The sequence below is a fragment of the Polypterus senegalus genome, chromosome 8, assembly GCF_016835505.1.
Source record: "Polypterus senegalus isolate Bchr_013 chromosome 8, ASM1683550v1, whole genome shotgun sequence".
Taxonomy (NCBI): Eukaryota; Metazoa; Chordata; class Cladistia; order Polypteriformes; family Polypteridae; genus Polypterus; species Polypterus senegalus.
In genome coordinates, this window is record NC_053161.1 from 142,711,279 (window position 1) to 142,727,053 (window position 15,775).

The 15,775-nt window shown below is 40.4% G+C and overlaps 1 protein-coding gene across 2 annotated transcripts in view; it reads left to right on the forward strand.

The window, feature by feature from the left end:
- Nucleotides 1-15,775, forward strand: part of LOC120534343 (ovochymase-2-like) — a 108,193-nt gene that overhangs the window by 68,423 nt on the left and 23,995 nt on the right. Inside the window, exons 23-29 of one of the 2 annotated variants that reach the window (XM_039761867.1) lie at nucleotides 4,187-4,414; nucleotides 8,112-8,246; nucleotides 8,590-8,737; nucleotides 8,925-9,064; nucleotides 9,231-9,365; nucleotides 11,044-11,076; nucleotides 11,231-11,455. In XM_039761867.1, the coding sequence (XP_039617801.1) occupies nucleotides 4,187-4,414; nucleotides 8,112-8,246; nucleotides 8,590-8,737; nucleotides 8,925-9,064; nucleotides 9,231-9,365; nucleotides 11,044-11,076; nucleotides 11,231-11,455 (1,044 nt within the window). The remainder of the gene's footprint in view (nucleotides 1-4,186; nucleotides 4,415-8,111; nucleotides 8,247-8,589; nucleotides 8,738-8,924; nucleotides 9,065-9,230; nucleotides 9,366-11,043; nucleotides 11,077-11,230; nucleotides 11,456-15,775) is intronic. The other variant, XM_039761868.1, reaches the window with a different exon arrangement.

Consider the following 15,775-nt stretch of genomic DNA (forward strand, 5'->3'; position numbering starts at 1 on the left):
GGCCCTCTGGTTGCCGGAAATTCAACATCCAGGTGAGGCTAGCATGGTCAGTCCGCAGCGTGAACCTAGTGCCCAATAGGTAGGGCCGAAAGTGCCGTACCGCTAGGATCACTGCCAACAGTTCCCGCCGAGTGACACAGTAATTTCTCTCCGGTCGACTGAGGCTGCAGCTGTAATAAGCTACCACTCTCTCTCCAGCCTCCCCCTTCTGTGAGAGTACAGCCCCAATCCCCACATTGCTAGCGTCAGTGTCCACCACAAAAGGTTGGTTGGGGTCAGGGTACGCCAGGACAGGCGCTCTGACGAGGGCAGCCTTTAATTGTTGGAAAGCGGCTGTGCAGTCCTCCGTCCACCCAAACTGTTGGCCCTTACTCGTCAGTCGGTGCAAGGGGCTGGCAATGGTTGCAAAGTTTTTTACAAACCTCCTGTAATATGAGGCTAAACCCAGGAAGCTCCGCAGTTCGGTGATGTTGGCTGGTGGGGGACCAGTTGCTCACGGCAGCCACCTTTGCTGGGTCTGTAGCCACCCCACTCTCGCTGATTACGTGCCCTAGAAACTGGGTCTGTCGGGCGAGAAGATTGCATTTTTCAGGGTTCAACCGCAACCCGGCGCTACGAATGGCGGTCAGGACCTCCCTTAAATTGTGCACAGCCTGGTCAAAGTCTCTGGCATGAATCAACAGATCATCTAAATAGACCACACAGCGGGTTCGGGGAATGTCTTTTAGGACCCGCTCCATTAGTCTTTCAAAAGTGGCGGTGCATTACAAAGTCCAAACGGCATTCCCTTAACCTGCCACAGCCCTTGTCCGATGGTGAATGCAGTTTTGGGTCGGTCCTCTGCTGCCAGTTCTACCTGCCAATATCCACTGCAAAGTCCAAGGTTCTGAACCAACGGGATCCAGCCACATAGTCCAATGCATCGTCGATGCGGGGCAGTGGGTAAGAGTCTTTTCGAGTGACTGCATTTAATTTCGAAAGTCCACACAAGGGCGCCAACCCCCCGTTTTCTTCCGCACCATGACCATGGGTGCGGCCCAGGGACTGTCCGAAGGCTCAATGATGTCGTTGGTTACCATCTCGCGAATCAATTCTTCGGCAGCTTGGCGTTTTGCAAGAGTCAATCGGTGGGGGCGCAAGCGAATGGGGCGGCGTGGCCAGTGTCAATGTGGTGTTTTACTAACGAGGTTCTGGTGCAGTCCTCTTCTCGAGCCGCAAAATGTCCACAAAGTCATTCAGTAATTTCTGGAGTTGCTCCTGCTGTGGCGTGCTCAGATGTTCACCACTTCGATGGCCCAATTCCTCCACAGCGGCAACCGTCTCAGCTGATGGGGGGTCGTGCGATGAATTTGACTGTCCAGCAATACTCTCCTGGGGGTTCTCTTGAACCCTTGCAACTTCAAACAATGGTTGGGAGCCGGTGAGCAGTGGTGTCCAGGTGAATCCACTCTGGCAGTCCTTCCAGGACGGTTCCAGCCCGACCGGAGCGGCACAGTCTCATTACCCAAACAAAGGACGGCCCTTGACACATCAACACGTGCTCCCCAGTGGGCCAACAAGTCCAACCCAATAAGGCACTGGTCTTTAATGTCCACAAGCCAGAATTCGTGGTTGGTCTGGCTCGTCCCTACCAACACAGATAACAGTTTCTTTCCGGGCATTACTGTCCGTTCACCCGTAACAGTGCGTAGTTGCTATTTGTGGGGGTCCAGCCCTCTGGAAGAAGACCAGCGGTTTGGGCAACACTCCTTTTGTAGCAAACAAATAGTGGACCCCGTGTCCACTAAAGCACTGCATGGCCGTCCGTCAATAGTGCAGTCTAGGTATAGTCCAGTGGAAAATCCACAGCGCCAACTTTAAAGCAGTCATTGTGGAGGGTGCTGAAAACGGAGCGAGGGTCCCCTCACGGCCTCACCCGATGTCGTTTCCCTGCGGTGATGCTGCGAGGCAAAGGACTTGGGGTAGGGCAATCCCTGGCAAAGTGCCCTGGTTCTCCGCGATCGGAAACAGCAGTCTACTCGTTGTCTCTGTCGGGGTTGATGTTGGTTGGGCGACTGACCTCCACTACCTCAGACGGGTCCCCTTCCGCCCTTCGTTCAACTGCTCTTGTTAGTCGACTCGGGCGTGGCGTTCGTCTTGTCGGTGACTCAGCCTGTAGTACCTCTTCAGCCCGCTCAGCCTCTCGTAGTGCCTCGCTCAAATCTCGGGTGACGATAGACAGACATGCTGGCGAAGACGTTCTGGTGTGAGGCCCGCAGGAAAGCATGAAGACTGAGTTCCTCCTCGCTGCTGTCGAGAAAGTAGGGTAACCTTTTCGTGTATATACCCTGATGTCAGCGGCAAAGGCTCCTACACTCTCACCTTCACGCCGACGTCAGCTAGTCGGCTTTTCTCTGCTGCATTCTGCTGAGGTTCTTTGTCCAAAGCGACGGGTGAGAGCAGCGGTGAGAGCCTGAAGATCACGACACTCTTCCGATGGCAGATCAATGAGTACCTGAAGTGCGGGACCCTCCAAGGCAAGGGCCAAGTGTGTCGCAGCTTCCTCGCAGTTCCACTCATTGTGTATCGCGGCCAGATCCACTTGTGCAAGGTATGGCTCTAAGGGCGTCAATCCGCTGTATCGCGGCAGCTTAGCAGGTGACCGTGAGAAGAGGACCGGCCGACTGGTAACCTGGGGTATCGCTGCGGCAGCCGACGGCCCACTCTGGCCGTGCTTAGAAGATCGCAACACTGTCCGGGGAACACTGGCACCATCAGGCCGGTCTGCCTCTTTTCTCCGCACAGCTCCGCTGATCAGGCGCTCTAACGTAACGCAGTTCTCTAAGATGGCACGCTCTAATTCTTTAAGACTCTGTTCCATAACGGCGTCTTCTAAACAGCCTGGTCTCCCACTTCTGACACCAATGTAGCGACCCGTGGTGGAGTCTTTAAAGATTTTAGAGCCGAACTCTGCCGTGCACCTCTCCCAAGCTGTCGGCTAGCGGATTGCCAGCTTTATGCACGCAGCTGCACCCAGCTATTTAGATAACGAGCACTCGTGTCCCATACACCGCACGACTCCGAGTGTCTCGGCAACAATTGCTTAGATAGAATCTTAGCAATGATACAGTTCAGTCCTGTTGTATCTTTTTATTAACAGATAGCCAGTAAAACAAAGCTTAAAACTCATTGTATAGCCATGGTCAAGGTCATTTACAGAGCCATTTTTCTCATTGATGGTGACTATTTACAATAACAACAACCCCGGACGGCGATAACCCAACCCACCCCACTGATTGAGCACAAACACATACAACACTTACAACAAGAAAGACAATTAGGTTATTAAGTTAATTTCGACACAACAATAAGCTTTACATAAATTACCCATAAATTCCCCACAAACTATTTACATAAATTACCCATACGGCGTCACTCCGCCAGCGCTTGCTGCCGGGTCGTTACAGTATATTACGTAGTATGTCCATATACTCTTTTTGGGCTAATACTCCATTTCTGTGTAAATATTTTCGAAGTTCTGAAGATTATAGCAGTTCAAATTGGAAGATAATAGCTTTAATTTTCTCTATTGCCTGATGTCCTTTTTTTTTTTTCTGCCATGTAGTTCAAGGTGGAGCTCATTTTTAGCATGTTGGCAAATCAATTACTATATCTAGTTACAGTTTTCTTGATGTTTATATTTAAACTTTTCAAATTTTTTTTTCCCCGCAGTAGTTTTCTAAACTACTTATAGGTGTGGAACAGTTGTAGCCTTTGCTCTTCTGTCAGGAAAGTAGCCTGTCAAATTTAAGTGCGTTGATCTTTTTCACAAAGTTCACTTTTAACTGGGCAATTCCTCTTGTACATTTTATGTGCATATCGGTACTGTCTTTTGATATTACCTCATTCCCAGGCAATATAGAGGAACGAGTTTAGGAAAATTAAGCACTTTACATGTGACACATTTCATTATAAACTGTAAAATCAGTGACAGTATTTTTTGAGAAGCGCAGGAAACCTGTCAAAGTGTAACAGATACTTTTGTTTGAACTGGCATTGTCTTTTTGGATTTCCCAGCAACTGTTTTGCAACTAAATGGTTGGGTTCTGCCCTAAGATAATGTGTTCCATATCATAGCAGGGAAAAACCAGATTAAACACCATTGTATTATTATTATTATTTTTTTTTTTTTTTTTATATAAAACAGAATGTCCTGATGATCAGCCATTAATAAGTCCACAAGGATCTTTTCATTCTCCTGGTTATCCCTATTACTATGATGGCTGTCTTAACTGTTCCTGGACTGTTTATTCAAGTTTAAACAGTCAGGTGGTGTTGGATATTATTGAAATTTCAATAATGGAGTCTCCTAACTGCGAAAAGGCCTATTTGTCCATCTGTGAGGAGTCTAATGATGGAGCACGGCATTTGTTGGGTAAGGCTATGTAGATTATTTCCAAACAGAATTTCTGTTCAATCTTCTGTGAATGTTTGCTAAACATCTTTGATGTGTAATTGCATTTCATTAACTCTGCTTCCTGTTTACTTTTTTAAAAAAGCCTGTCGATGTTACAGCCTCTTTTTCCATCGACTTTTCTTGTAACAAGTCATGCTGAAGTTCCTCTCTGCAAGGTGAGCAAAGAACTTCAGCATGACTTGTTACAAGAAAAGTCGATGGAAAAAAGAGAATGCAGCATCAACAAGCTTCTGTTCCAAAACGGCCGATTCCCCAGGAAAGTAAACTCAGTGTCTGGTGCCCTTTCAATGTAACAGGAACCACAGCATAGAGAGAAGTATGTACATTGCAACAGGTACACGTCGTAATTGTAGGAAGGGTGGTCCTTGGTTGTGTGGGAACTGTTATCATTTGAATTTGATGATTGCATATACCATGGAACTGATCTCTGTGTACTATTCTTTCCTAAGCATGTCCTGAAGTACCAAAAAAAATGCCACCTTTCACCAAAGGGGGGATTGAGAGAGGGGAAGAAGTGGTCACTGATTATAACTGCAAGAAGGCATGCAAATGAATATTAATGTTGCATCAATGCCATAATGTTTTCCGAAATGTACTACTGTATACAGGTCATAAAATGAAACATTCCAAATATCATATATACCTATGTCTGTCTTTTCGGCTGCGGCTTTGACATAAGGTGCATACTAATTCAGTTTGAGCAGGAACACTCAATAAAACTGAATAAAAAAAATGAAAGTGACAATGAGCTACAAATAAGGCAGATTCACCAGTATTTGTTGGACAGCTTTTATCCCCGCAGATCAGAGAATTTCCAGTTCCATTGTCTCAAAACACCACTCACATCTACATTTATTCTCAGTATGAAATAAAAACTAACTGCGTCAGATCTGGGGTGGTGGTAGTGGGGGGTTGTATCCTGATTGTGACTAAGAGAATAAAAGTGGAAAATAAAGCTAACCTTTATAAGTACTATAAATTTACATCAGCTGTTACAGACCCAAATCAAATGTATGTTTTATTATAATAACAATAAGAGCAGCTCAATACTCGAAACGGTAAATTTGCAAGGCAGCTGGTATCGAACTAGCCACCACTTGATTACAAGTCAGCAGTTCTTACTGTTACACCCCGGAAGCTCTCACATTGTCCTTGTACCTTTTGTGAAATGTTTATTTGATATTTGGGATTCAGCCTCCACACATTATACAGTTTATATTGACATTTTGTCATTTATTACTAAAACATGAAAGCCGTATTTTTTTTAATGATGTGTTTAAATAGATTGTTGCAGACACAACACGCACAAAATGCATGTGTTACAAATGATATGTACCATATACACTCACTCCCAGATAATCGAGGCTTGAGCTGGAAGAACCTTTTGCACTTTTTGCGGCGATGGGTGGGGGGAATAGTAGGCTGCTTGTGCTTTGACACATTTATTAGACAACAGATGCTGACGGAGACTTGCGAAGGGATTTAAGGTGGGCTGAAATTAAGTTTCTTTTTTTTTTGTAGGCTTTGGTAATTCTAGTGTTAATTTACATTGTTCCCCCATATTATAATTTGTTTTGAACTGTTTTCCTACCTTAACAATGCAACATTGCCCTATCAAATCAATGCTAAACACAAATAAGGCTACACGACATACTTGCTTCCTAACATATGGAAAATTTTATGGTAATAATGGCAAGTCATGAAACACACAGTATACATAATATACTTGTATATGGTATAAATCATTTTTCAAATGAAATCTCTGCTGTTTCAGTTTCTCCAGCAATGGAAATTGCGTGCTTAGAGGAATGCTTTAGCAAGTGTCAAACGGAAGTGTATTGGATGTGTTAGTCATTATTTTTAGAAAAGCAGTTTGTTGTGGCAGGGGAAATGAACTTAACCCGGAGGTTGATTGTGCAATTCCTTCCTATGACTTTCTGTGCGAGTTAGAGCAAATTCTTTAACATAATATGGATGGATAAAAGCATCACGCAAATATAGTAGAAACAATTAATATCTTAATTGTTCTATTAATAATAGGGGCTTTTATTTTCTGCCATCGTCTTGAGTATAGAAAGATTAATGCATATGGCAAGTTATTTTAACATTTAAAGATCACAGCTTACAACTAAACATGCTGGTACTAAAAATAATTGAGAATCTTATCATAGATATTTGAATAACTGATGTAATTTATCAAACAAAAGCTTTGTGATCAATTAGTTCTGAAAGATCTGAATCAAAATACTTTCACCTTTGCTTAATTGTGCTTTTAATTTGTTTTGTGATTTTAATTTTCAAGCCACGGTATGGTTCCCATGCAATCACAGTACAAAGGCAAAGCTGCATGTGTACTTCGCTTAAATGGATTGGTTCACAGAAAAACAATGAAACCTTAAGTGACCCCCATAATGAGTTGAAGACTTCAAAAGAAAATGTTAGAGCCTCACATATTAAAGCTTATAAAGACATATATTACGTAGCTGAGTACACTAGCAAGGGCAAACTGCATACCTTTTGTTGTTTGCCTACTTTTTGTTGTGCTTCTTATCCAAATCATTCCCTCAGGGTAGAATTCTATATATTAAGTCATGATATATACTGTATATTAGGAATTTTACAAGAATTTTATTTTTTTTTTATGTATTTAAAACTATTCAAGTAAGAACATTGCTTAAAATTCCAGCTATGCTTGCATGCAATGGTAAATTCTGGTTTGCACTAGAATCTAAAAACATATCATGACCTTTGAATATTCTTTTAAAGATGAAGTGGCTATATGGTATGGCAGGGTCGAAGCTAAACACCAAGCTCAGATAGTTCTTCATTTTTTTGAATTTATTCCAAGAGATCTTCACTCATGTACTGGAACTCATGAACAAAATAAAATTTCAAATGGAATGTTACCTACTTTGCACCTGGAACAAAGATCAGTTGGTGATGTCAGTCAATTGATGATTGGAAACTTATGGGATATTGAAATGCATTAAAAGTTGTGCAAAGCAAAACTGCAGAAATTTCGTACTCTATTACACAGTTGTTGGTGTGTTTTTTTTTGGGCATATAATATGGATAGTCTTGTTTGATATAGAATTTTCTTGCAACATCTTAAACCAGTGATTTCTCACTCCATATCATTTATTTATTTATTTATTTATTTTTGTCCTTGGTTTGGATATCCCATACCAATTTCTGAAAGAATCATTTTATACAGTTTGTTCAGACTGGTAAGGTTAATGTGGCTGACTCTGTCTAAAATATCTGGCAAGTTAAGGGTCTTTTAGACACAAGGCAGTGATATTGACTGACTGTTTTTATTCATCTGCTTTGTGACCAATGCCTTTCTTGGAGTCCAGCAATAAACCTGCAGCTCATTGAATTCAGAAGTTGTTTGCTTCATATTTATTGTGCAAGAATGAAAGTATCCATGTCTTTGTATTTTTCTGCTTCGCTTGTTTTTTTTTTTTTTTTTAATAAATGGCTTCTTGTAGTGAGGTTTACGTTAATATGAATTTCAGGATCAATGAGCATTAGTTCCATTACAGTAAAAATTCTACATTCTTTTTGTTGGACAGCATAATTGTTAATGCTGGTTTTTAGACTAGTAAATAGTTCATTTTAACTTTTCAAGTTTTTTCCTGTCTTAATATTTTAGGAAGATTTTGTGGAAGATTACGGGACATAACCTTATCTGCCTCACAGGAAAGTTCAGTAGTGAAGATTATTTTTGTTACAGATCATCCAGCCAAAAGAAAAGGCTTTTTTATTAATTATGCAGTTAAGCAAATTGGTAAGCATGTGGTATTTTGGGAAATTTGAATTTTACTATGGTCCATAGGTGTTGTAAGTAAAGCTTTGCATTAAAGTTGCCTTTTGATTAAAAAATTTAGTAAAGACATGTATTAGTGTCATACTGGCACTACTACACAGTGTACCATGAAATTAGACGGTAACACTAATAAACTACCGTGCATCACTGATTTCTAGAATGCTACTGTGCTGTAATTCAGCTGTGAATGTAAATTTTGTGTATCATGACCAAATTTTAAGCGGTTGGAATGCGGCCTTTGAGATAATTGTGTGATTGGATCACTTGCACTCTCAATAAAAAGTAATTTTCTTTGACATTTCAGAATTTTCTACAAGTGGTAAAGAACATAAGATTAAAAAGGCAAGTGAAGAGGAATTTAATCTGAATGCCCAAGATGTCTTGTTGCTTGGACCCGCTGATGGGGAGATAAAATCCCCTGGATATCCAAATAACTATTCTCTTAATACATGGTAACTTGTTCTGCTCCTGTTGATCGGTGCTTAGTGTACAGAGTATTTTTACTGTCTTAATTAAAATTGGAGCTGCTTTTAAACACCAAATCAATTTTATTAAATATAAACAATTTAAGAAGTATTTTGCAATCTGCAAATGCTAATTAGTTTTGTGTATCCTATTCTTCCCCCTTTGGTCTAATAGTTATAGTTATAGAATCGTGGGCCCACCGAACACTGTAATAAGGATTGACTTTAATTTCTTCAGAACATTGGTCATTCATGACTTTTGTGTGGATTATCTTGATATATTTGAGGGAGTAGGAAGCAGTGAAAATCTTTTGGGTAAGTATAGAGGAAGGGGATTTACTAGATAACTATTTACTATCTAAGCATTTATTAATAATGTGCCCTTTGAAAGTGTAAATTTTGAATTTGTGCTGTTAGCAATTTTAGTGACTCTTGTTTTTGTTTTGTTTTGTTTTTTTTTTTCCTCTGTCCCCTTCTCTAGGCCATTTCTATGGGGAGGGCCTTCCTCCCAGTGTGAAATCCTCTGGATCAGAAATGACTATAGTTTTCAATGCATCCTGTAATTTTACCGATTCAGGATTTGTCTTGCAATATTTCTTCTTAAATGTTTCAGAAGGTAAGCTAGGATAATGGCTTAATTTTTGCTTTGATAGGCAATTGACTATTAACAGACAATGGTTTTCAGTTGTATTACAATCTGCAGGATAGTCTGAAAAGAGTGGCATACCCTTTTCACCAGAAATGGTGACCTGTTGCTTTTTTCTTGAATTGAAATGTTCTCTGGCTGAATCAATTTGAAATTGTTTGACAGAAAGTAAGTTAATGTGATTTTATTTTAGTGCAGTATTTATATAGTGACTTTCCCATTGTCAAGGCGCTTTGAGGAAATCTAACCAGGTGTTAACGGAGTTATTTTTGAAGCAAACTGTGGATGCATAATGTGCATACATCTTTATACATCTTTGACAGATTTGTCCAGTTTGCGTACAAAAGCCTAGAACAGATAAGTAGTGTAATGAGTACAACGGGTAACCAGCTCATTGAAGAACACTTGTATACATCACCACTTGCTCACATTGGACAAATTCATAGTCATAAATTGAAAATAAGGTCACATTATAAATCTGACTATATACAGCCTGATGGAAAATTCAGTAAGAGAGAACAGTTCACTTAAATTTTCGGTACTAATGGAGAGAAAAACAGTTTTGTGAATTTGTTGACAATGCAACATTCTGTGGGGTTTTTCCCTTAACTACTGGTATTTAAAGAGCCAGCTACAGAAACAAATGGGCAGAGTGGTGGCTCTGAGGCTAAGGATCTGTGCCAGTATCCCGAAGGTTGCCTTTTCATTTCCCCGTCACTGCCAAGAGATCCTACTCTGCTGGGCCCTTGAGCAAGGCCCTTAACCTTCAATTGCTCCAGGGGAGCTGTACAATGGCTGACCCTGCACTCTGACCCCAAGGGGTATGCAAAAAATAACAAATTCCTAATATGAGAAATTTTATAAGGTGAAACAAAGAACAAAAAAAAAACGCAGAAACTGACTTGAAGATTTGTTAACCCTAACTTTAGGAGAATCCGAAATTAACAAACATTACAAATGGGATGTAGTGTGGAGCAGATTGGCATGCAGTTCCTTGCATTGTGATGAAAAAAAAATTTTAATTGATGAAATGGCTTTGGTAATGGATAGGCAAGTCATGATATTTGGAAATACAAGACAAATGTGAAATAAATCATCTGGCCATTAGCCAAGTTTTCTAAGAAAACTGCTTGCACTTTGATCCCAATAAAGGGTCATATGATGTCTTGGTTCATAATTATTCTGTTTTAAATACTACCACTTGACTGCACTTTTAAAACATAAATTATTTGGAATCCTCTTTGTAGCATTGATCACAAATTTTGAGTACTAAAAAACTAGCAGTTTTCTACTTGCACACATTTGTATGTATTGTGAATAGCTGTTTAGGTTTTCCTTTTAATGATGCATTAACCACCATGAAAAATTGCCGTTATGAAAGATTGGCCTTGTTTTAATAACTTAAATTGGCATTTTAAGAGCATGTTAAGTATTGCTAATGCAGTGTTTTATTTATCTTTGAAGATACATTTTCACAATTAAGTGTACAGCTCACACTGTAATTTATAAGCCAATTCAACTGAATAATCAATTATCAAGGTACATTTTATTTGAGTGAAGAGCCACACACTGTATTGGAGTATTACTGTGTATTTTGGATCACCTTATGGTGTATGGTGAACTGATGCCATTTGTTTCTCTTTATCAGAATCTATCAATCTTGGAGAAAATGAGAAGCTGGGTAAGTTGTATATTCCATCCTTATTCAAATGTTTTAGCTATGTTTGGTTTTATTAGAATTGTGCATTTTCTTTCGGTTGTGCTGGTAAGAAAAATTTGTACTATAACACATGTTACAGTACTGATGCTGATTATTTTTTTCCTCCCCAAATTAGCTGCATGTCCAGAATTCATGCTGCTTAAAGAACTTCCTGGAGAATTGAAATCTCCAAATTATCCGAATCCGTACTACAATAATCTAAAATGTGTTTGGACAATATACACAACATCTGGCCACCGAATACTTGTAAAGATAAAGGACTTCTCATTGGAAGATGGCAAAACTGCTTGGGACAAGCTGATTATTCATGATGGGCCTAATGTGGATGCTGTCATAATAGGTAAGTTGTACAATACAGTATACATGTGAAACCACCTACTCTGCGTCTACATCTACCCATGATAGGGAATGGATCAAGTTGCATGAATGCATGATGTCCTCACAGCCAATTAAAAGGAAAGAAGCTATTGATTATCAGTATTTGATTACTAAAGGACATGTGACCTAACTCACTATTGTAAGATTTCTGGTGGGCATTATTGGTATTTGCTTGCCTCATTATTTGTTTGGAAGTGATTTATGACTATGAAACTGAGGTAGTTTTCATAGAAGTGATAACTGTTAATTGTTAGTCCTTTTGTGACCCTCCGGAGGAGTCTTTTGTGGTATTAATGTGTCGATCAGCACAAGCAGCCTGCTACCCCATCCCCCTCCCTACCCCCACTGCCTTAGCTCAAATCGCAAAGATTATCAGTACTCGAGTGATTTCTAGGCACCTCCCTCCCAAATTATTGTATAGGCTAAATATAGTCATTTGGGCTACATACATTTCATTAGTGTTCTGTGTCTACAACGATCGATGTAAACACATCGCTAAAACAAACATTTTTCATGTTTTAGTAGACGAAGTATATAATGTGTGAAGACTAAAGTCCAAATATCAAACGCATACTTTCACAAAAGGTACACGTATAACAAAAAGTGTGCTTTTATTCAAGATTATAACCGAAGAAAAATGTTGGCTTAGGGTAAGCCGCTGACATGACTGCTTGGGTGGTACATTAGTAAGATTTACTGACTCATAATCAAGAGGTTGCCGGTTCAATTCCTGGGTCCACCAGTTACCATTTTGAGTAGTGAACTGTTCTTTTTATTACTGTTATATACAGTGTTAAAAACCTACATCAGATTTGAATATTTGAAAAGTTAGCTTTTTTTTTTTTTCTTCTCCACTGTTATTCTCTGTCTCGTTGACACTACAATGCCACCCCCTCCCCCCAACTCGCCCACCACCTCAGATCTGACACTGTTAGGTTTTTATTTGAAACTGGGAATAACTGTGGATGTGAGTGGTGTTTTGAGACAGTGGAACTAGAAATTCTCTAATCTGCAGGGGTAAAATCTGACACACACACAAACGCTGGTGAATCTGCTGCCTTGGTATCTTGTTGTCACTTTTCTTTTTTGTTTTTCCGTTTTATTGAGTGGTCCTGCTCATGCTGAATATGCACCTTATGGTACATGATGTATGATATTTGGAAGAATTCATTTTATGACCTAAATAGTACATTTTGGAAAACATGGTGGCACTGATGCAACATTATTCATATTCATTCGCATGCCTTCATGTGGTTGTAGTCCGTGGCCATGTTTGTGTAGTTTTTCTCCCTCCCACCGATTTTTTTTTTTTTCCAGTCTACTCATTTTTGTGTGTAGTGGTATTTCTTTTGTATTCCAGGACATGCAGATGAAAGAATAGTACAGAGGTGTCAGTTCCATGCTATATACAAACATCAAATTCAAATGTTAACTGTTTCCAGGCACCGTCCTTCCTACATTTGACATGTGTACCTGTTACAATGTACACACCTCTCTCTGTGCTGTGGTTCCTATTACATTGAAGGGACACCCAACACGGAGTTTGCTTTCCTGGGGGATGCGGCAGTCTTGGAGCACAAGCGTGTGGATGTTGCAACCTTTTTCTTTATCCCTCGCCTTTTCTTGTAAGAAGCAATGAAAAAGTTCCTCTGTAAGGTGAGCTAAGAACACTGTTCTTTTCTTAGTGGACCCCATGCATGCCTTGTACAGTACATGTGCTTTCATTGCTGCCAGGTCAAGCTTGTTGTAGAACACAGCAACCGGCCACTTGCATGTTCCTGTTCACACTGAATAAGCACCCGCCTTCTGGTCCATGATGTCAATGCCACACACTCTGGGTAAAAAGAAACAAATTATATGTTACATTTTGAAGAAATCATTGTATGACCTGAATAGTACCAATCAGAAAACATCATCGCACTTAGGCAATTTTATTTGAAATCTAACCGCGTCAGATCGGGTGTAAATTTTATGGTACTTTTTAGTTTTATTCTCTGTCACGTTCATGCTCTCGTTTCCCCACTCCTGATCTGACTGCAACATTGTTTTTAGTATATACCGTAATAGTAACATACATTTGATTTGAGTCTGTAACAGCTGGTGTAAATTTATGAAACTTGTAAAAGTTGGTGCTGAAGGGATAAAAGCAGACACACAAATGCAGCTCAATCATTTCTTGTTGGTGTCTTGTTGAGAAAACAGGCACTGCTGTGTCTATGGTGGATGTTCCTTTTCCCAGCACATGGACTTTCACATTCCAAGAATAAAACCGAAAAAAAAAATTCAAATCACCTTGATACAGTGCATCTGGAAAGTATTCACAGCGCATCACTTTTTCCACATTTTATGTTACAGCCTTATTCCAAAATGGATTAAATTAATTCTTTTCCTTAGAATTCTACACACAACACCCCATAATGACAACGTGAAAAAAGTTTACTTAAGGTTTTTGCAAATTTATTAAAAATAAAAAAACTGAGAAATCACATGTACATAAGTATTCACAGCCTTTGCTCAATACTTTGTCGATGCACCTTTGGCAGCAATTACGCCTCAAGTCTTTTTGAATATGATGCCACAAGCTTGGCACACCTATCCTTGGCTAGTTTCGGCCATTCCTCTTTGTAGCACCTCTCAAGCTCCATCAAGTTGGATGGGAATGGTCGATGCACAGCCATTTTAAGATCTCTCCAGAGATCAGAATCAATCAGAAGTCTGGGCTCTGGCTGGGCCACTCAAGGACATTCACAGAGTTGTCCTGAAGCCACTCCTTTGATATCTTGGCTGTGTGCTTAAGGTTGTTGTCCTGCTGAAAGATGAAACATCGCCCCAGTCTGAGGTCAAGAGCGCTCTGGAGCAGGTTTTCATCCGGGATGTCTCTGTACATTGCTGTAGTCATCTTTCTCTTTATCCTGAAAAGTCTCCCAGTTCCTGTCGCTGAAAAACATCCCCACAGCATGATGCTGCCACCACCATGTTTCACTGTAGGGATGGTAGTGGCCTGGTGATGAGCGGTGCCTGGTTTCCTCCAAACGTGACGCCTGGCATTCACACCAAAGAGTTTAATCTTTGTCTCATCAGACCAGAGAATTTTGTTTCTCATGGTCTGAGAGTCCTTCAGGTGCCTTTTGGCAAACTCCAGGCGGGCTGCCATGTGCCTTTTACTAAGGAGTGGCTTCCGTCTGGCCACTCTACCATACAGGCCTGATTGGTGGATTGCTGCAGAGATGGTTGTCCTTCTGGAAGGTTCTCCTCTCTCTCTCTGGAGCTCTGACAGAGTGACCATTGGGTTCTTGGTCACCTCCCTGACTAAGGCCCTTGTCCCCCGATCGCTCAGTTTAGATGGCCGGCCAGCTCTAGGAAGAGTCCTGGTGGTTTCGAACTTCTTCCACTTACGGATGATGGAGGCCGTTGTGCTCATTGGGACCTTCAAAGCAGCAGAAATTTTTCTGTAACCTTCCCCAGATTTGTGCCTTGAGACAATCCTGTCTCGGAGGTCTACAAACAATTCCTTTGACTTCATGCTTGGTTTGTGCTCTGACATGAACTATCAACTGTGGGACATTATATAGACAGGTGTGTGCCTTTCCAAATCATGTCCAATCAACTGAATTTACCACAGGTGGACTCCAATTAAGCTGCAGAAACATCTCCGGTGCATCCTGCTTCCTCTGATCATCCTTGAGCTCAATTTTGAGCTTCATGGCAAAGGCTGTGAATACTTATGTAAATGTGCTTTCTCAATTTTTTTATTTTTAATAAATTTGCAAAAATCTTAAGTAATCTTTTTTCACATTGTCATTATGGGATGTTGCGTGTAGAATTCTGAGGAAAAAATGAATTTAATCCATTTTGGAATAAGGCCGTAACATGACAAAATGTGAAAAAACTGATGCGCTGTGAATACTTTCCGGAATGTACTGTATGTCAGTGTCCAAGGAAAAGTAACCTCTTTTGCAAGTACCGTAAGTTTACACAGGATGTTATAGACTCGCATAAAATGTATGTTTTGTTATATGATGATGATAGCAGTTATCTACCCCAAGTGCTAAATACAGACAAGACGTGGGATTTTAACCTGTTACCTCGCCATTACTAAACGGTAACTTATGCACTGCGCCATTTTGTTTGCAAATGTCTTTTGTACCGACTGATAGTTGGGCTTGAGCAACGTCCGTTAAAAAATTTCTTTTTCTTTGCTTTTATTCTTTAGTAAAAGCAAACTTGTTTTGTTATACCTTTTTTGAAAGTGTTTCTTGGATAGTTGGGCTTCACACAATCT